We start from the raw sequence: 19,268 nt of genomic DNA, 5'->3' as shown, positions 1-19,268 counted from the left end.
CCTTTCAGGGTTTTGGAAAAAAAATCCAAAACCATTGTAGATCCACTCATTTTGAAAAATCCTTTCATGAGCTTATAGTTCAATAACTACTACATATGGAAAAAATGAGAAACTTGTAATTTTTCTCATCCCTTGGTCACTACAAGCCTCCAAAGTTGATGGACCAGTGCATTTTGCCCAAAACAGCAATTTCTTACGGTTGACTGCATATAAATAAGAGTGGAGATTTTTGTAGGAAATGAGATAAAACGCCCCGTTAACTTCAATGGGTTGGTGACCAAAACATATGGTTGCTTTTACCTCACTAATGTTTTTTTGGGCAAAAAAATAGGTACAAAAAAGTTGCATTTTTGCCATTCTGCGGACCTATCATCAAAGTTTTTATAGTCACGCTCAATACAGATACTATATACATGTTTTCTTAGTTCCCTTTGGGCCTCTGGATTCAAAAGGAGCCATGGATCATGTCAAAAGGATAATGGATCTCTTACAATTGGAACCTTGGGAGCAATGATCAAGTGCTAAATACAGCAAACATGAAAAAACTAGGTTTAGCATTATGACCTCTAGAAACCCATAGAAACTACTCAATATCTAGCCAAGTTTGTAGTCTATGATTAGATATGGTTACTACCTACAAAATACACACAATTGGCCTAAGAAACTAGCAATATTGAGAAAGTTATACTTGCTACTCTAAAATGAATCGTATTCTTCAACAATCAAAAAACTCAACCATCATAATATACTATGCTATATAGCATATTAGGTCCCCCAAAACTCAAGGAAGATTAGCTTTATGTTATACATTACACTTACACAATCAAAATTGAATTTGGATATCAAGAAAGCCACCAAAAAAATCATAAAAGTGCTAATTTTGGGCAAAAAACCAGGATTATGCAATTCTTGTAAATTGGTCATAACTTTCAATTTAACACTTAGCTCTCCCTACAAGCATCAAAACATGTTGATAACTATGAAGGCCTAACCTCTAGCCATCTAAACTTCACAAACATGAAGTTTAGAGTGGTATAGTTGCCAAAAATTGAAAAAAAGCCAAAAACACGACCCGTTTTTTCACACAGTTTAGGTTCAAAAATGTTGTGCAAGAGTAAGGTTAATGGTGAGATCGATACTAAAAAAAAAAAGCTAAGTTTTTTTCAGCTCATAAGGCAACTTTGTGGATATATAGCACCTAGAAATTCATTTTCATACTCTTCAAATAATTCAAGCAAAATGGTCACTTAACAGGACACAAAAGTGTCCAAGGACATAAAAGTGTCATGTTACCATTCTAGTGTTAAGATAACTATAGTGAGCATTTTTTATGATAACTTTTCAAGAGAATAAATAGAATACTTGATTAGGGAAAAATAACCATTACACCTAGTTAACTTCTTCACTTATCGGTCCAAGATCTTTGGCCCCATCATCACCAATCTGCGGGCAAGATTTGTTAGTTACTCCAGAGTTGAGCAAAGAAATAAAGTAACCATGCAGTCTATGTCCTCTGAAGATAAAGAACTCCGTCTCAGATAACAGCAAGGTCTTCAGAAGCACGTACAAAGGACAACAGCAAAGGAAGCCCGCGACCACTATTACCTTAAATAGTTGTGTCACGGACAACACATGCAAGGAGGGGGGGGTGTTAGGGCATGAACAATACTTGTAGAGAGAGAGAGAGAGAGAGAGAGAGAGAGAGAGAGAGAGAGAGAGAGAATTAGAGAAATTGACAACATTTGAGGACAGAATGTATGTGGAGTCGGTCTCCCCCTCCAAAAGGCTTTTGTATTATGGATTCCACCATAAAGAGAGTCTTGGTACAATACAAGCTTGTGTTCCTTGGGACCTCGTTGGTGCAATGAAGATGGTAGAATTCATACACCAAAATTGGGTCCTTAACTAACTTCCAAAAGAATTAACATGTCCCCGACCTCAATACCAAGACCTCCAACACCTTCAAAGGTGGAGAGAGCTAGTAGGAAGTGAGGGAAAGGAAGAGGAAGAAGAAGTAACATATGAGAAAGAAGTAGTGTCCTCACATACCATTACTCATAGAGCATAGCATAGCATAGTAAAGAAGATGGCAAGCATAGCTTTGAAGCATGGCTCTTGGTTCGATTTGCATTCCATAGACAAGAGGAGTTGGTGTAGGCTCTCAACTTCTCAAGCTTGCAGAAGGAGATGAAGCTCTTGCTCTCCCACAATGAGAGAGAATGTGTGTGAGCGTGTGGGAGAGAATGAGCAAAAGGGATATCCCTCTCTTGCCTTGGTCAACCCCCCTTCCTAGCTCAATCTCTCACATGATTGGACCTCACCAAATTTAGCCAATCACATGCATGATCATTTCTAGTAATAATGGTAGCATTTGGACAAGTGTCCTCCTTGGAGAAGGAGATGAAATTATTGCTCTCACACAATGAGAGAGAATGTGTGTGAGTGTGTGGGAGAGAATGACCAAAAGGGAGATCCCTCTCTTGCCATGGTCAAACCCCCTTCCTAGCTCAAGATCTCACATGATTGGACCTCACCAAATTTAGCCAATCACATGCATTATCATATCTAGTATAATGATAGCATTTGGACAAGTTTCCTCCTTACCCCTTTAGGAGAGAGGGCTTGAATAATGCTTGTATAATTATTTAATTAGTCCAAATTCTCATTGGACGTCTCTAAAGGTCATCAATAGGATTCCGATACACCATGAAGGCAACATGCGGAGGGGCTTGACATGTGTCCTTGTTGCCTCTTAAGTCTTGGCTTGCCTTGAGAGTGTGCGTGAGTGTGTTCTCTCTCATCCCCTAGCTTCAAGATCGACCCCTCTTATGTAGGGATCCCATTGACTTTAGGCACATCAAGCACCTTAGCCCTCAAGAATGGCAAGCACCTCAAGCCCCTTAATCATCAAGCAGGGCAAGCACCTTAGTCAACAATCACGACAAGCACCTCAAGAACCTTAGTCAGCAAGGACGACAAGCACCTCAATCTTGGGCAAGGTTCCCACCTCAAGGTCAACCCCAACTGGCCTAAGGTCCTAGGTATAAGGAATTTTAACACTAACCTTTGGAGGTCTTTTATGAAGATAACCCTAACGTCTTTTAAGCTCCATTATCTGGCCATTGCTCTTTGATAGACCCTGTGATAGACCATCTCTATTGCTGGACCTATTGCCTTCTCTCCCTTTGGTCTCGTGCTGAGATATCTCTAAAAGCACATGTCTCTATTCAAACTCTTGTTCCCCTTTATTTTCCCACATTAAAATGATCAGCTCAATATGAGAAAATTGTTTGGGCTAGTTACATATTAGATTTTATGATGATTTGTGTGCATGGAGCTAACCCTCTCAAAGAAAATATTGAGAGAGATCCTTATTTTTGTGTATGTACAAAGAATAAGGGAAAGTAAGTGGGTGGTTAGACATTGTGTCTGCTCAAGGTATTGCACATCGTCTTTACCCCAACACAAAGCCATGTTATAACATTAAACCATGAAAAAAAACCACCAATAAAAGCTATATTTATATCGGGATACCCAAAATCCCTGTCACAAGTACTCCATAATTTAAAAGGCTCGTCGCATTGGTCATGGCCACACTCGGTAGCCTAAGAATCATTAGAAAGGAAAGCATGTCAAATTCTTTGATCAATCCAACTCCACTAACTTCAATGATGTGGTATGCAACCTTAGCAGTCCATAGTAGGGTGGAGCACCAAATGGGAATAGAACGTGCAAGAAAGGAGGCAATATCTCCTAGTGAAATGAATAAGAAAGTTAGATGATTTCAAAGATAGGGGAGGGATAATTTTGATAGAAAGAGAGAAAGGGGTGAGAGTGCAATAGAGTGGGATTGAAGGAAACAAAGGGTAAGAGAAAAAAAAGTACTAAACCATTAGACATGTTAGGCTATAGATCAATTTGAAATGTGATAGGTTGGAACTAGATGAGTAAAATATATTTCTCTTGTTTCCATTAGTACCTTTTGTGCCATGATCAATGGTTTAATAGAATCTGGTAAAAATATTTGTGTTAACCTTGCGATATTTCATGTCAGATGCAAGAGGTACGATTACCCTATCCTGAAGATACATGGATTCAATTGGGACATAGAAAGAAAACTAGGGGGATTGCTTAACACTCCAAACAAACAAGATGATGTTAGGGTTCATGCCAATTGGCTAGACACACATCACACTGACTATACTAACCTTATCTATTCTTTTGATCATATAGAATAATAAGAAGTAGTGAGAGATTCTAATCCTCACTAAGAGCTCCACCAAAACTCTATCTCTGGTCTTCTTCTCCCTCTCACTCCACATGCACCGTGTACTCTACAAGTCACTTTCTTGGTATGCATATCAAGAGGGATAGAAAAAATGGAATACTGGAGTTGTCTCGGGAAACGTTTATCCACAAGGTCTTGCAACGTTTTAATATGCAAGGGGGGAAGGCTACATTAAGTACCCCAATGTAAGCATACGAAAACTTAGTAAGAATGATGCTCCCAAATTTGATGTTGCTAAGAACGTAGAAATGGCCAGGGTGCCATATTCTTCAATAGTCTGCAATCTTATGTATGCCATAGTAGCCATGAGACCAGCCATTGCTTTTGTAGTGGGAGCGGTTAGCAGATTTATGGAAAATTTTGACAAAAAGCATTAGGAAGCAGTGAAGCACATTTTGAGATATCTTAAATGTACGACAGACACATGCTTACGCTTTGGGAATAGTGATGCATCCAGTGTAGGTTACACAAATGTGGATTATGTGGGTTGTGTGGATAGCTAAAGATCCACACATGACTATGTTTTTCTATTTTCTAGAGCAGCCCTATCGTGGAGATCATGTATCCAGAACAAGACATCACCTTCCACCACAAAGGTAGAGTATGTAGTAGTTTTTTATTCTAGTAAGGAATCTGTATGGTTAGCTCTCCTAGTGGGAGATTTTGGCATTAATCAAACTTTAGTCTTGCATTGTGATCGTCAGAGTGCAATTGTGTTAACAAAGAATCACGTGTTTCACTCGAAGTCAAAACACATAGATGTCCATTATCATGTAATACATGACATATTGGCTAGTAAGCGCATTGAGATAGTCAAGGTTCATACGGATGACAACCCTACAAATGCTCTCACAAAGAGCCTACCCTCATAGCGGTTTGCACATTGCATGGAGATAATGGATGTAGGGAGAAGCCACTTGGATGCTTCACATTTGTACTTGTTGTACATACATAGGCCACTTGGGCCACGTTGGCCTTCAAGTGGGAGATTTTTTGGGTTCAAGCCAAGTTGTCGGACACCCATCACACTAACCATACAAACCTTATCTATTATTTTGACCATGTAGAAAAATAGGGAGTAGTGAGGGATTTTCATCCTCACTAAAAGCTCCATCAACACTTTGTGTTTTCTATTCTTCTCCCTCTCACTCTGCACGCACTGCATACTCTACAAATGCTTTAGGATTTATGACGGGATTAGGGATAGCCTTGCCATGCTTACTCCACTCTACCTATGAGGAGCTCAAAGCGGGAAGCTTGTAGGGGTAACTTGCGGCAATGAGCTGGACAACACCACTTAGCTTTGAATCTGCAAAGAGATGACACTACCTTTCTTGGTGGCATTTCCTTCTTCAATGGTTTGTGTAAACTTCCTCTTTTAGTTATTCTTCTTCTAGTTGTGATGGGGTGGCTCCCATGTTAGCCTCTGAATGAAAGTGAACTCTTCGTGGTCAATGGGTGCCATGGCTTGGAATTTGTAATGGTTTTTGATTTTTTGCTAACTCACTTTTGTGAGCATTGTCCAAAAAAAAAAAAAAGTAATATATCTAATGCACCTTGGAAGCCCTTGCCAAGTGGCATAAGGAGAGGGATTGGAGATTTTTTTTTTTGGGGGGGGGGGGGGGGGGGGGGAGGAGGAGGAGGAGGGGGGGAGAGAGAGAGAGAGAGAGAGGGGATGTGGAAGACCCCTGAATACTAATATTATTGGGTCCAAAGGGCATGCTCAAAAGCTAAAAGGCAAAGTCAAATGTTTATTTCATTGTGGGAAAGTGACTATTTTATTAGTAATGAGTTTGTTGGTTTGGAAAACTAAATACTTCAAAAGTGAGGACTTTATTTGCGTGGGGCCTTGGATACATGCCGTGATGGACCTCGAACCATAAGCATGCACGGCATCGAGAAAACAGGTGGAGGAACCGAGGATGAGTTTGAGAGGACTAGCAAAGAAAGAAAGAAAGAAAGAGAGGGAGACCCTGGCGTGGAGAGTTGGGTGCCAAGAAAAGTCTCTCTCTCTTTACACAAGGGGAGCTCCCTCCCTCTCCCATCCACATAATGGGCCACACACTCATTCTAGTAAGACACTCTTTTGAAGGGAAGAATGCACATGTAGATAAGGGATGCAATTATCCCCTATACATAAATGCAAAATGGTCGATCTCTTCTCTCTCTCTCTCTCTCTCTCTCTCTCTCTCTCTCTCTCGGACACACACACACACAAACAAATATCATTTTAGGAACGTGTTGTTTAGGATTTTCGTCCACAACCCGGATCCACTAGTTTTTGTGACGTTGGAGGGACCATCCTTAGTGTCCCAAGAGAACATAAACTCCTATTTAAGAGAGAGAAATTGGAGACCCATATCCAGATTTGATTTTTGACACACGCCCTTGCTTTTCAAATTTCCAAAAATTGCATAATTTCTCGTTATTTAATGTATCTTTGGGAAGGTACCTCACATTTTCAACCGTTGACAATAGCAAAAAAACTCCAAAACACGTAAAGTGCTCATCAAATAGCAACCTTGACCCTATCTAGCCTATTATACTTTGATGATAGAGCAATAAACAACCCCCCCCCCCCCCCCCCCCCCCCCCTCCCGGGGGGAGAGAGAGAGAGAGAGAGAGAGAGAGAGAGAGAGAGAGCGCGTGTATATTGATATGTAAATGTATTTATGTGTGTGTGTATGTACGCACATGTGTGTGTGTGTGTGTGTGTGTGTGAATGCGTGCGCGAACTCGAGAGAGTCCCCACTCTCTTCACCAAAAAGAGGAGATAGCTTCTTTCACATTTGAGTCTGAATTAAGGGCTTTCGCATACGCAAGTTGTTCCTGTGGACTCTTAAAAATAGCGTTGAAAATTGTAGTAGTAACCTAGAAGCATATAATTGACTACGTTTGTGCATGCCACTGTATGCATCCTTGGATTTTATGCACAAACGTAGTCAATTTTTCAAAGAGTTTGCAAAACAAGGTTCGTGGTCGTGTTGGCATTCTAAAACCATTTAATAAAATGGACCTTTGCAGTGCTCGCCAAAAATTAGGGTTTACTAACATTTGAGCTTGGCTTGAAGAAATCCGACAAAGCTTTAGTGTGATTATCGGCAAATCTTTGACCTAAAAATTGGTTTTTTAATCTTTCTTTATTAAGAAAATGTATTTGGCTCATTATTAGGTACTTCTAACTAAGCTCTGATGTAACCATCTGTCTTTCAAGGATCTGCATGAGCTTGAGGTTGATTTGTTTATTTCTTGGTGGCATTCTAATGTAATTTTTTGTTTTTGGAGTCGGGTAGGGCACGTCCGGCCGCTCTCCTCATACACCAAAAAAGTGCATATATATTCTGATATAATCACTCACAATTGTGAGTATTGGCAAAAAATAAAAAATAAAAAAAATTGGCAAGCCAAAAGTCCATACATTTGCCGCGTTAATGGGTCACATTTTGCAACTCAACTACTAGCTTGTGTTCTTGTGATTGGGGGTGATGGTGATGGTGTGTGTAAAGACCAAAATTGTCCTTTTACTTTGGCCTCTTGCATGTGTGCTCAACATAACGAATTTTTAACGGACACTCCAAACATTTGTTTCGCAGATCATCATCTACATTTAAGTATATATGTTATTGGGAAAGCTCAAAAGACACCACCCACAAGGCATGTTCTGGGAGCCTATGTATAAGGTCATTGTGTATTTCATATCAGTTGTATATTTTGAATTGGGCCCGGCGCTTATGTATAAGGTCATGGTATATGGCAGAGTAGAGCTCTGTGAACATTATGTATACTTTTTGCTCATCTAATTAAATTCCTCGCGTTTATGGTATTAATTAAAAAAAAAGGAGACACCACCCACAAGGCAGTGTTCGGGAAAAATCATTTTCACAAACATACAAAAATCCCTCCAAGACAAATCTGAACCAGAAACTTTGCAATACTAGCCAATATTTTTGCAAAATTACACTATTTCCATGTATTTTAAGCAAAATTTTCTCCTTCTTGCCCTCCCCTCAACCGGCTACTTTGATTTTGCAATCAGCTCAAGGCTAAGCTGATACACACTTTTCCCGAACACTCCCACAAGCAGGTGAAGACTTAGATTGGCAATTATTTTTTAAACTTTTTTTTTTCCAAACTCACAATACATGAGTGAATTGTCTTAAGCACAACATAAAATTAGAAACCCACCTCAAGCTCAGACCGAGCCTTGAGGTGCTGACGACGCTTACAAGATGGATGATTGCCACCTATCATCGAGGCATATCATCATCGCCTTAAGAGAGTAGATGAGCTATATCTGTAGGCATTTTATAACATGTTCGCATCTAAAGCATAATTCATATTAAAAATACAACAAATTAATAAAATGGCCCCATACGAAGCTCTTTTTTACTTGGTGAGCTCAAGGTCCTCTTTCCAGTATCTGAACGCACAAGCCACCACGTGGCGCTTGAACAGTGAAAAGCTCTTAAAAAGAAAACGTTGCGCTACCATGAAAAGCTCTACCAGCTGAATCGAATTTAAATAAAGCTTAAGATCGCTACTTTTCTCAATTGCGCTCAAAAGCAAATCGACAGCCATCCCTGGTTTGCCATAAGCAATTCAAAGCTCGCCGTTGCTGCTTTGCTGACTTGCGCTGAGAAGCAGTTCGTACGTTCCCCAGACGCAGCAGGTTTCACTCTATGTACTCTTTGCGAGAGAGAGAGAGAGAGAGAGAGAGAGAGAGAGAGAGAGAGAGAGAGAGAGAGAGAGAGAGAGAGAGAGAGAGAGAGTTGGAGCCTTGTCAGTCACCTAGTGGCTTTTGAGTGCCTCTGTTGCAGCATTAAAACAGACCAGACAGTAGCACGAGCAGGGTTGGTTCCATAGCTACTGAGAGAGAGAGAGAGAGAGAGAGAGAGAGAGAGGGTTGAAGCCTTGTCAGTCACCTAGTAGCTTTTGAGTGCCTCCGTTGCATCATTAAAACAGACCACACAGTAGCACGAGCAGGGTTTATTCCATAGCTACTTCGAACTTGAGAGAGAGAGAGATATATAGATAGAGAGAGAGAGAGAGAGAGAGAGAGAGAGAGAGAGAGAGACCCTACTACCTCGCCAAGCAAAGACCATGCTCAATCAGGCCACCGTGTCAAGGGAGAGAAGGGAGCTACAACACAGAGAGAGCTCACGAGCTTGGGCAAGAAATCTCCATCTCAATAGCGTGAGAGATTTTCGTGTGCCAGACTTTTTATATGGTTAAAGACAGTGCTTGTCCTTGGTCTCCACAGAGTTTGAAGCCAACATCGAAAAGTATGAGCGAGGATGGCGCTGAGATTCGTGAGTGCTTCGTAGAAAGTTTTGCTCACCAGCACTCATGTAATTGTTCTCCCCCCTAAAAGCAAGATTGCAGACATGCATCGAGAAACATGGGCCTTCTATCTTGATAACAAAGGGAGTATCAAAGATTTGGAAAATTAGGGTGGGCTTGCTGCAAGGTGGTGCAACGAGATTTGGGGCTGCTGATGTTGAAGTAGCTCGATGAGGGCATGCTGCAGGGTGGAGGAGCATGGCACTACAAGACGAACAACTATCGAGCAATGCATGGTGTAAGAGTGGCTGTCAGAGCATGGTGCAGGGTGGCCATCAGAGATTTGAGAAGTGCGTGTGAGAGTCGAGCATGGTGCAAGGTGACGCAAAGAGAGAGAGAGAGAGAGAGAGAGAGAGAGAGAGAGAGAGAGAGAGAGAAGCCTCGTATTTGCTGCAATAAAATTAGATCTATTTCTCTTTAAGCTTAATCAGTATATTGCATGCCCTATATTTATCCTGATGCGTATTTTGTGTATGGCAAGGAGATCATATACTCAAAACACTGGACGTTTTGATTGCACAAGCGTAACTCCCATTCGACTACACTGTGAGGTTCGTTATCTCCATCCAACTCTCCATGACTATGCGTTTGCTTGGTGCAACACATAAACGCTACGGGGCAGGGCACGGCTTCCGTTTCTTATAATTTTGGGAGAGACCACAGTGCCAACTCTCCACCATACTTTTGTATGGAACTTCTGCATGACGTGCACTGTATACTTAGCATCTTCAATTTTTAGCGCTTCATTGTAAGATAAAATGTTTAACTATTCACATTCCTTTTTTGTAGCTTGAGTCAAAGATTGGCGTGTAGCTTGGACAATCCAAAAACATCTGTACAACATTTCAGGTCAGTAAAGCACTTCATTTCAATTTGTAATCCATTGATGCTTTATTAATTTGCTTGTTTCATAATTTTGTACAGTGTTTCTTCAGTTTTCTTTACATGCATGATGCTTTCAGAACTATGCACTCGATGTCAATCAACATCTGTATATGCTAATTAGACCTAAACAGTTGATGACATACTATATTTGTCCTCGTTTCTCGCATACTAGGTGTAAGTATGAAGTTATCAAGGCTTACACGGTTACAACCCAAGAGTCAAAAATCTAGGGAGCGAACTGCAACCAAGTTGAAAATATCTCACCGGTATGCTAGGTCATGGTTTGAAATTACTTCACTATATAAAGATTGGATCATGCAATGTGACATCCTTTCTCACAATCTAGAATTGTGTCCCTCTTGCGCGGTGGCAAATCTCACTTACAGCGACAAACAAGGTCATGAGCCAAATGAAATAGACAGTTCTGCTGAACCCTGGGGCGGTCACTTATCAAAAGCTTCCTATATCACGTGCGTTCAAGAGATTATTAATAATATCTCAATATACATACTATATTTACACTATGTGCTCATTTAAAAAACCCCCTCCCCCCTCTGTATGTATACATTTTGATACATTTGATATTTTAATAATCCTCTCCGGTTAACTCACGTGATAGCATACACATTCTAAAAAGTGACCGCCCCGGGTGCTGAACTCACTTCAGTATTATTATTGGGCGCTTTGGAACATGCAGAAGTCAAATACTCATGGACGGCTTGTAGTTCTTGTAGAACAGCTAATTCCAATCAAAGATATATTGTCATCCATGCACCTGACTACATACAATGTATTCTCTCTGCTCGACAACTACATACACAATTGCTTAGCATTATAGATGTATCGATCAGTGTCACAAAAAAAATTAGCAAATATCTCACTCAAATATATAGTCTAATATTCTCAGGTTCTAGCATGCAATCTTGCACTTATCCTATTTCCTTTTTTCTGCTTTTGCTATGCAGAACAGAATAATTTTGTATCCTCCCATTAAAATAATAATAATAACAGTTCTACAATCACTCCTAAAACCTCTATTGATTTAAGCACTAAACTCTCTCTCCTATAAAAAAAAAAACGACAGTATCTTCCAAATGTATAGATGCCTTCCACACAGTGCCGCCATTGCCAAATTAGTCATGCTTTTGTTCCACTCAATGAGCGATGTTAAATGTCAATTTCAAAATGCTCTGCTATATTCTATAGATGTTACATAGCGAGGCCCACCAAGCAAGACTAGTTTTCTTTTGAGATGCTCATTTGAGCTTGATTAACTCTTAACTCAAAATAATCATATGCCGCGATTGACGTCATGCTTGTAGATGGTGGGGTTAGGTGGGGTTAGCTACACGGTGGACTTGAGAGCACAAATTCCCATAAGAAGCTCTTAGAGCAAACTAAGACAGCAAAGAAAATTTCAAATCAATCACAAATTTCTTCATCGGTGGGGCTTATTTTAGAAAGCCAACAGAGCATCGAAAAGAAAGAAAAAGACAATTTACAAACTTTTAAACATGCTTGCCTTATGAAGTTATGGGGAATTAAAAAGGCCTTCCAAAGGTAGAAGTTACCCTAAGGCATGATGTAAATAATACTGTTTAATTTATCAAAGAAATTAGATTAAAAGGGGAATCTAATGTAGGTGCTCAATCGTAAAGGAAGAAAAAGCTTAAAAGTCGGGTCGGGGATAGGAGACTCGATCGGCACGTAAATCAAGAAAGTGACATAGCCTTGATTTTTTCTGCGTCATAGGTATTGCCTTGATGCGCTCCTTATAATGCCTGAATTTGTGTTTGTGCATAGCCTCTGCACATTAACAGTACAATATACCCACAAGACTTTGCTGTAAAGCTGCTGCTTGTAAGTATATAGCCGCAATAACCTTAATTATTGTTTCTATCTATAAGCTCAACCATTTTAAGTATCCGTTTTTTTAGCAAATTATGGCTTAATTTTTCTATCACCTATAGCACTCTCAATTGCGGGCGCGAAGATATAATTATTTCGTTGTGTAATATATATTCTCTCATTCATTGTAAACTAACAACACTGCTAAATATGAGAAAGTACTCAAGGCAATTCAGTGCTTTCATAGGCCAACTGCTGCTGATTTGCTTGGTGTTGCACTTCTCTACAACACATGCAACACGTCGCCACGTCAATTTTGTTGTAAGAGCCTCCCTTGTTTCCTTCTTCATTTACTTATTCTCTTTCAAATAATGGCAAGTTTGAGTCGGGAAATTTAGTCTAAATAAAGTAAGCATTGGAGCTCCATTGAGGGTAACCATAATTTGAGGTGTAGGTAAAGCAAGTCATTGTGTGTGTGTGTGTGAGAGAGAGAGAGAGAGAGACAGAGAGAGAGAGAGAGAGAGAGAGAGAGAGAGCTGTTACCCAATGAAGCAAGTGTAGCATTACACCGTAAGAAGAAGAGGTTCATTCAACCTTTGTAAACAAATACCACAAAGCAATTTTGTGCTACCACTATCGTAGCTACAGTTCGTCACCACCCTTAGTTGTATCAATATCGCCACCGTCCATTGTAATGCCATATCCTTGATAGTGGCACCATGCGTCACTAAAACAAACTCACTATCACTAGAACCTTAGTGTATTAAAAGTAACACATACCTTGCTTGAATTGTCACCACATGCATTGCCACTAACATCTTGTCTTTATTCACACCTAGTAACATACAATGTCTACGAAGTAGGACCTCTTTGTGGATATCTAGAGGCGACAGATTCTCCCTACATAGGTAGAAGTGTATTGTGGCAATCCTTCTAACATTGGTAGGATCTCTTATAGGAGTATAAACTAGACAATATGTCAGCTAGTTGCACGTTTTTTGCGACCACTTTATGATTATCAATATTATGTATAGGAGAGTGTACTAGGTTGGACTCATCGTTGTCTGCCCTAGTGGTAATATTATGCACATTCCACACTCCTATAGACTATTGAAAATGCTTATCCACAATATGTAGGTGCCCTTGGTCATCCCCACCCTACAACGAACACATTGAAAAATGGGGGCGAGCACACCTCGTAGGCATTGAACCTGGGCACGCACAGAGTGAAGCTTCTATCTTCACTTTACCTTTACATTTGTAAAGTTTTATCTACTCATTCTACATATGGGAATGTATCAGTTAGTTTTCAATGTAAGATATTGTGTTATCCTCTCACTTTGCATAAATAAAACATCTATCGATATTGTGGTGCACCATATTGACTACAAGAGTGGAAGAATGCATCACTCATTTTTATGAGTTGTAGCCTAAATATTGTGCTTGTTTTATTGCCTCAGATTGACTATGTGAACGTGTCTCGCCTTTGCCACAACAAATCAATAATAGCAGTAAATGGCAAGTTCCCAGGCCCACCCGTGCGAGTAACAGAAGGAGATCACATCATTTTCAATGTTACCAACTTGGTTGAACACAATGTCACAATCCATTGGTAATGACATATTGAGCCTCTTTGAATTGTCTAAGTTATCCATTTATTAAGTTCATTATATATGTCTATGAATTTACACTTAATGCAGCTTGCAAGAATTATTAATTGCAAAATATGGAGAGAGAGAGAGAGAGAGAGAGAGAGAGAGAGATTTTTAATGCCATAGGAACAATCCCAAGAGACCTCAAGTTCTATTCACTGATCATGCTCGCACCGGAACCTGTTCTAAAAATGGGAACTAGGATAGCCAATTCACGACAGTTGGGTGATAAAATGATCAAATTCCAATGTCCTCTTCTTATAATTCCTCACACATGATCGAGAGAGAGAGAGAGAGAGAGAGAGAGAGAGAGAGAGAGAGACCATTGTCCGCGTTATGTCCACATGATATCATGTGTTCTTCTTTTTGGGACTAGAATGCCTTGGCACTAAGTAACACTCAACTTTAATGCGGGGGGAAGTAATGGGATCGACGCTCTGCATTGAGGGGCGGGATCACGAGGCGCGCTAAACCTGGCTAGCGGAGAAAACGAGGCGCACCACCAAAAAAGTGAGGCGCATTAAATCTAGCCAACGGGAAAAACGAGGTGCGGCAAAGAGGTTTGAACCAGTGACATCGCGGATCGGGTTTAGAGTCACATGGGCTAACCACCTCACTCGCGCATGCATTGTGTATCCACAACCCGTTTTACAACATTATATTGTGCATTAACATGCATTGCCCAAGCTGTCCAGGTTTAGTGCGTGTCCAAGTTTAGTTTTTGATGTGATATTTACGACAACGATCTTCTCGGCTTTCGCACGTGAGCTTCTCTGCCTTTGATCCCATTGCCTTCCCTTCTTAAATATGGGTGTTACTTAGTGCTAAGGACTAGAATGTAAATTTTGCCCTCAAAGAAAATCCCATCCCCCTCCCCCTTAAAGAAAAAGAAAAGAGACAACCAAAGAAACCCAAACGTTATGGGGAATTAAGAAGGGAACCAAAAAAGGTAAGATTTCGATAAAACATTTTGATATTATAGCTGTAAGATTTGGATAAAATAGCCATCACTGAGTGAGTGCATCCAACATTATTTGGTGTGATTAGTGACATAGTTAAGTGAAAGTGATTATTTGGTGTGATTAGTGACATAATTAAGTGAAAGTTTTGTTCGTGTTGCTTGTTGAAGATTTTCTAAAGAAGCTCTTAATTATAATGTGATTGATTTGCAAATTAATCAGACCACTTGTTTTAGTGATGCCTAGTTCTAAGTTTCCTAATTAAGTTTTGTTGTTGCAGGCATGGTGTCCTTCAAGTTCTAACTAATTGGGTAGATGGACCGGAATATATAACACAATGTCCCATCCAACCTGGTCGATCTTTTGTGTCTGAATTTCAAATCGTGGAGCAAAGAGGCACCCTCTTCTGGCATGCACACATTGAGTGGTTGCGTGCCACTGTTCACGGTGCCATCGTCATTCGGCCACGCCATAAGCCATCCTATATTCCTTCCATTAAGCCAAATCATGAGCATATAATAATTCTAGGTAATTTCTCATATTTTAGGAATTATAAAGCCTTTTTTCCTCACCATAGAGTAAACAAGAACACTTAAAATTCTCTTGGCATCTTCAAAATCCTCGCAAGCTTGACAATCAATATTTAAATTGCAAAATGATAAAATGTTTTGGTAATTTATGAGTTCAACTCATGGTTCCCATATTTTGGATTGTAGTCTAGCTATCCAACTTTAAATGGAAAATCTCAGTTGTTATTTCATTAAACCTTACTTTTCAAGGAAAAAAAAATGGGCATTTTAATTATAAACCTAGATACATACTGCAAATATTGGCATGAATCATGGTTGTTTCATAGTTTGACCTTAAACATCAAGGCCAAGAAAATGGGTTTTTTTCAAGCAATCAGCTAATGTTTTCTAAGAACCTTAAAAATCAATGCCAAGAAAATGTATCTTTTTGAGAAATGGCTCAAATATTTTTGAAGAGAAGCTAATGGTTTTTCCTTTTTGATCTCTTAGGGGAGTGGTGGATTGCGGATGTCGGAGATGTACTTCAGGATGCCTTGGATATTGGCAGAGGATATGATATTCCCAATGCAATGACAATAAATGGTTACCCGGGGGCACTTTATAAATGCTCACAACACTGTAAGTATACAAAATCCTCTTTCTAGGGCTCCTTCCCTACTAGGTCCATCTCAATGCTTATTTAGCCTCAATGCTATACCTAGCTTATCTACTTGAACCATAGTCACCTTTCATAAGAAGATTTAGAAATTTTCTCATGTAGGAGAACGGAGTCTTTTCCAGTGTTTTTCATACAATGAATAACATCATGAGCTTCTTCTCGAGAGGCACCGCATACCTAGCTAGGTATGATTGGGGGCAGGGGACCGCCGGCCCCCCAACCGGGCCGGCGGTCCCCGTTTTTGGACCAATTCTCAGAATAATTCCCACATTGTGAGTTACCTCAACGTCATGAGATTCTGTGAGGGAATGCTACCTAGATCATGAGAAGATGGTATTGAGTTCAAGCATTGAGTGAGAAATTAATACAATCTTGGAATAGCTTAGCTAGTTTGATAGGGTGCTTCAATAGTGTCGTCGAGGTTGAGGGTTCAAGCTCCACAAATTCTAATTGAATAATACAGACTAATGATACATATTGGGGAGGATATGTGGTGCATCTTCGTGATTGAGCATATCATCTTAAGACACATTGTGTCTTTCTTGAGATCAAGAAGAAGAAGAAGAAGAAGTGATGGGTGGGTGTGTCTTTCTTCTTTTTTTTCGTGTGTGTGTGTGTTGCAAGGCAGGGGCGGGGGAGGGGGACTAGCGGGTTTTGTAGCTAGGGTGGGGAGGAAATGTGCCTTGCCATGCCCAAGAGAGAACATGAGCATGATCTCAGCTTGTAGGGAATTACATGATTAATCAACTAGTTTGCAATGTGCATTTGTAACAAAATGCTGTATTGACTAGATGGAAACTTGGAGACACTGCAAGTGATCTTATGGCCAAGGGCAATTTAAGGCACCCAAATGCTAAGGCTTTACCAGCAACCAGGGCAAGCCAAAATAGTCTCTTGCTTTCATATTAATTAGCAATAATGTGCTTAAAATTACTCAAATTATAGCATATCTTAATAGTGATCAATTTTGCATATTCAGAGTGCTTGAAAGTGTATCTTGATTATCTTAATTGTTTCATGTAGTGACGCAAAGGTTTCGAGTGACGAAGGGGGAGACATACATGCTCAGACTAGTGAATGCGGCTCTCAATTTTGCATTGTATTTTGCAATAGCAAATCACACACTTACTCTAGTAGGAGCAGATGCAGAATATACACAACCTCTAGAAACAGATGTGGTGATGCTTGCCCCGGGGCAAACAAATGATATATTGATAACTGCAAACCAACCAGAAGGGAATTACTATATGGCATGCTCAGTGTTCAATCCAAACAGTAACATTGCAAATGTACCATATCCTCAGATCCCGGCAACAGCGGTCCTAACTTACAGCTCTTCCCTAGCCTCCAATATCTCATTCTCTCAACTACAACTACCTTCATTGCCTGCCTTTAATGATAGCCTCTATGTTGCCAACTTCACCCAATCTCTTAGAGGTTACTATACCATGAGTATCCCTCAAGAAGTCCACTATGACTTCCTCTACACTCTTAGCTATTCATTTTTGCCTTGCCCTACTTGCTTGTCGCCTCCGTATCCTAGTCAACGTATTACAACTAGCATCAACAACCAAACATTCGTTCTTCCTCAAATCTCTTTGTTGGAGGTATGTACTCTAAACATGTTCATATGTTTTGCTTTAATTTAAGTTTCTTTTTAGGCTATGTACAATGAGAAAATCACAGGCCTTTGCCTAATTTTGCCCTTGCTCTAAACTTGCATTTTTACATTGGTTGTAAGTTGAAACAAACTTATGATCATGGATGCAGGCTTATTACAATCACATAAATGGGGTGTATGAGACAGACTTCCCAAAAAAGCCACCTTATGAGTTCAACTACACAGGCATCGAGGAAAGGGACATTTCAACGTCCAACCTGGGCACCAAAGTGACAATGCTAGAATTTGGAAAAACTGTGCAAATTGTGTTCCAAAACACACATTCATTAGGATATGATATCCATCCTATTCATTTGCATGGCCAAAACTTCTTCATAATTGGGGAAGGCTTTGGCAACTACAATGCGTCTTTGCATGCACCCTCCTTCAATCTCCGAGACCCTCCTTTTCGTAACACAATTGCCGTCCCGTCGGGTGGTTGGGCTGCAATTCGATTCACTACCAATAATCCAGGTAACGTAGTCTCACTCTCAAGGATCAAGTATTTGTCATACAGTATATATGTGGAGTAATCCATGTACACATGCATGTGTATAGTGTGCTTGTATATCAATGTTCATAGAAATCTAAAATCTTATGTAGTTATTTGTTGATTTATCAATGTATGTAGGCATATATCATACTCTACAATTGTGTGTATGCATGTGTGCATGTACGTCACAAGAAGATTTAGAAATTTTCTCATGTAGGAAAATGGAGTCTTTTCCAGTGTTTTTCATACAATGAACAACATTGTGAGTTTCTGTGAGGGAAGCACTGCATACCTAGCTAGGTATGCGGTGCTTCCCTCATAGAAACTCATGATGTTGAGGTAAGTCACAATGTGGGAATTATTGTGAGAATTTGTCCAAAACTTCTTGTGAGTATACACGCTCCCCACCCACGCATATGTGGGGAAGAGTCCCAAGGTGTCGGTGTATATGTGTGCATATATTTTGGCCCAAAACAGAAACTCAGGTGTAGGGAAATGGACATGGTATTCTAAGAGATCTTCCTTTTGTGTTTGGAACTCAGGTGTATGGTTTATGCATTGTCATTTTGACTTGCATTCAACTTGGGGGATGAGTACCGCCTTCATTGTGAAGAATGGGCAAGGAAAGAATGAAACACTGCCTCCACCTCCTGCAAATATGCCGCCGTGCTAAGCATGCATTAATATTGGAGGACCATTTATTTCAGCTCAAGCGACATTGTGGAAAAGGGGATGGTGTAATAAAATTGCAAGCCTCCTCCTCGCTGCAATGTCACCGTTTCTTTTTTAAGAGGAATAATAAGGAATGCTATACATTTGATTGTAATAATAATTATGTATAAATACATTTGACCGGCAATCCTCTGTAATAATAATAATTATTTATCATGACCGTGATTTTTTTTTAAAGGCTTGAAATTGATACAAAATCAATGGGTGCTATCCTTTCACTAGA

At 40.0% G+C, this 19,268-nt stretch overlaps 1 protein-coding gene across 1 annotated transcript; it reads left to right on the top strand.

Moving 5' to 3' along the window:
• Nucleotides 1–12,327: 12,327 nt before the first annotated feature.
• LOC147449221 (laccase-22-like) lies at nt 12,328–19,268 on the top strand. Its single transcript, XM_086522576.1, has 7 exons — nt 12,328–12,682; nt 13,822–13,973; nt 15,253–15,500; nt 15,992–16,120; nt 17,184–17,767; nt 17,931–18,294; nt 18,856–19,268. Exons 1-7 carry the CDS (start codon nt 12,572–12,574, stop codon nt 18,984–18,986), a joined length of 1,719 nt encoding a protein of 572 aa, XP_086378702.1. The 5' UTR covers nt 12,328–12,571; the 3' UTR covers nt 18,987–19,268.

Source organism: Adiantum capillus-veneris, chromosome 10, assembly GCF_014529385.1.
Source record: "Adiantum capillus-veneris isolate H3 chromosome 10, ASM1452938v2, whole genome shotgun sequence".
In the NCBI taxonomy this organism is placed as follows: domain Eukaryota; kingdom Viridiplantae; phylum Streptophyta; class Polypodiopsida; order Polypodiales; family Pteridaceae; genus Adiantum; species Adiantum capillus-veneris.
Note: the sequence above shows the minus strand (reverse complement) of the source record. Positions and strands in the feature narration are given on the sequence as shown.

Excerpts from the sequence above, each read along its gene's own strand:
- LOC147449221 (XM_086522576.1), top strand. The coding sequence starts at position 12,572 with ATGAGAAAGTACTCAAGGCAATTCAGTGCTTTCATAGGCCAACTGCTG. Across the intron at positions 12,683-13,821 it reads GTCGCCACGTCAATTTTGTT|ATTGACTATGTGAACGTGTC; the intron begins GTAAGAGCCTCC and ends TTATTGCCTCAG. Across the intron at positions 16,121-17,183 it reads TTATAAATGCTCACAACACT|TGACGCAAAGGTTTCGAGTG; the intron begins GTAAGTATACAA and ends TGTTTCATGTAG.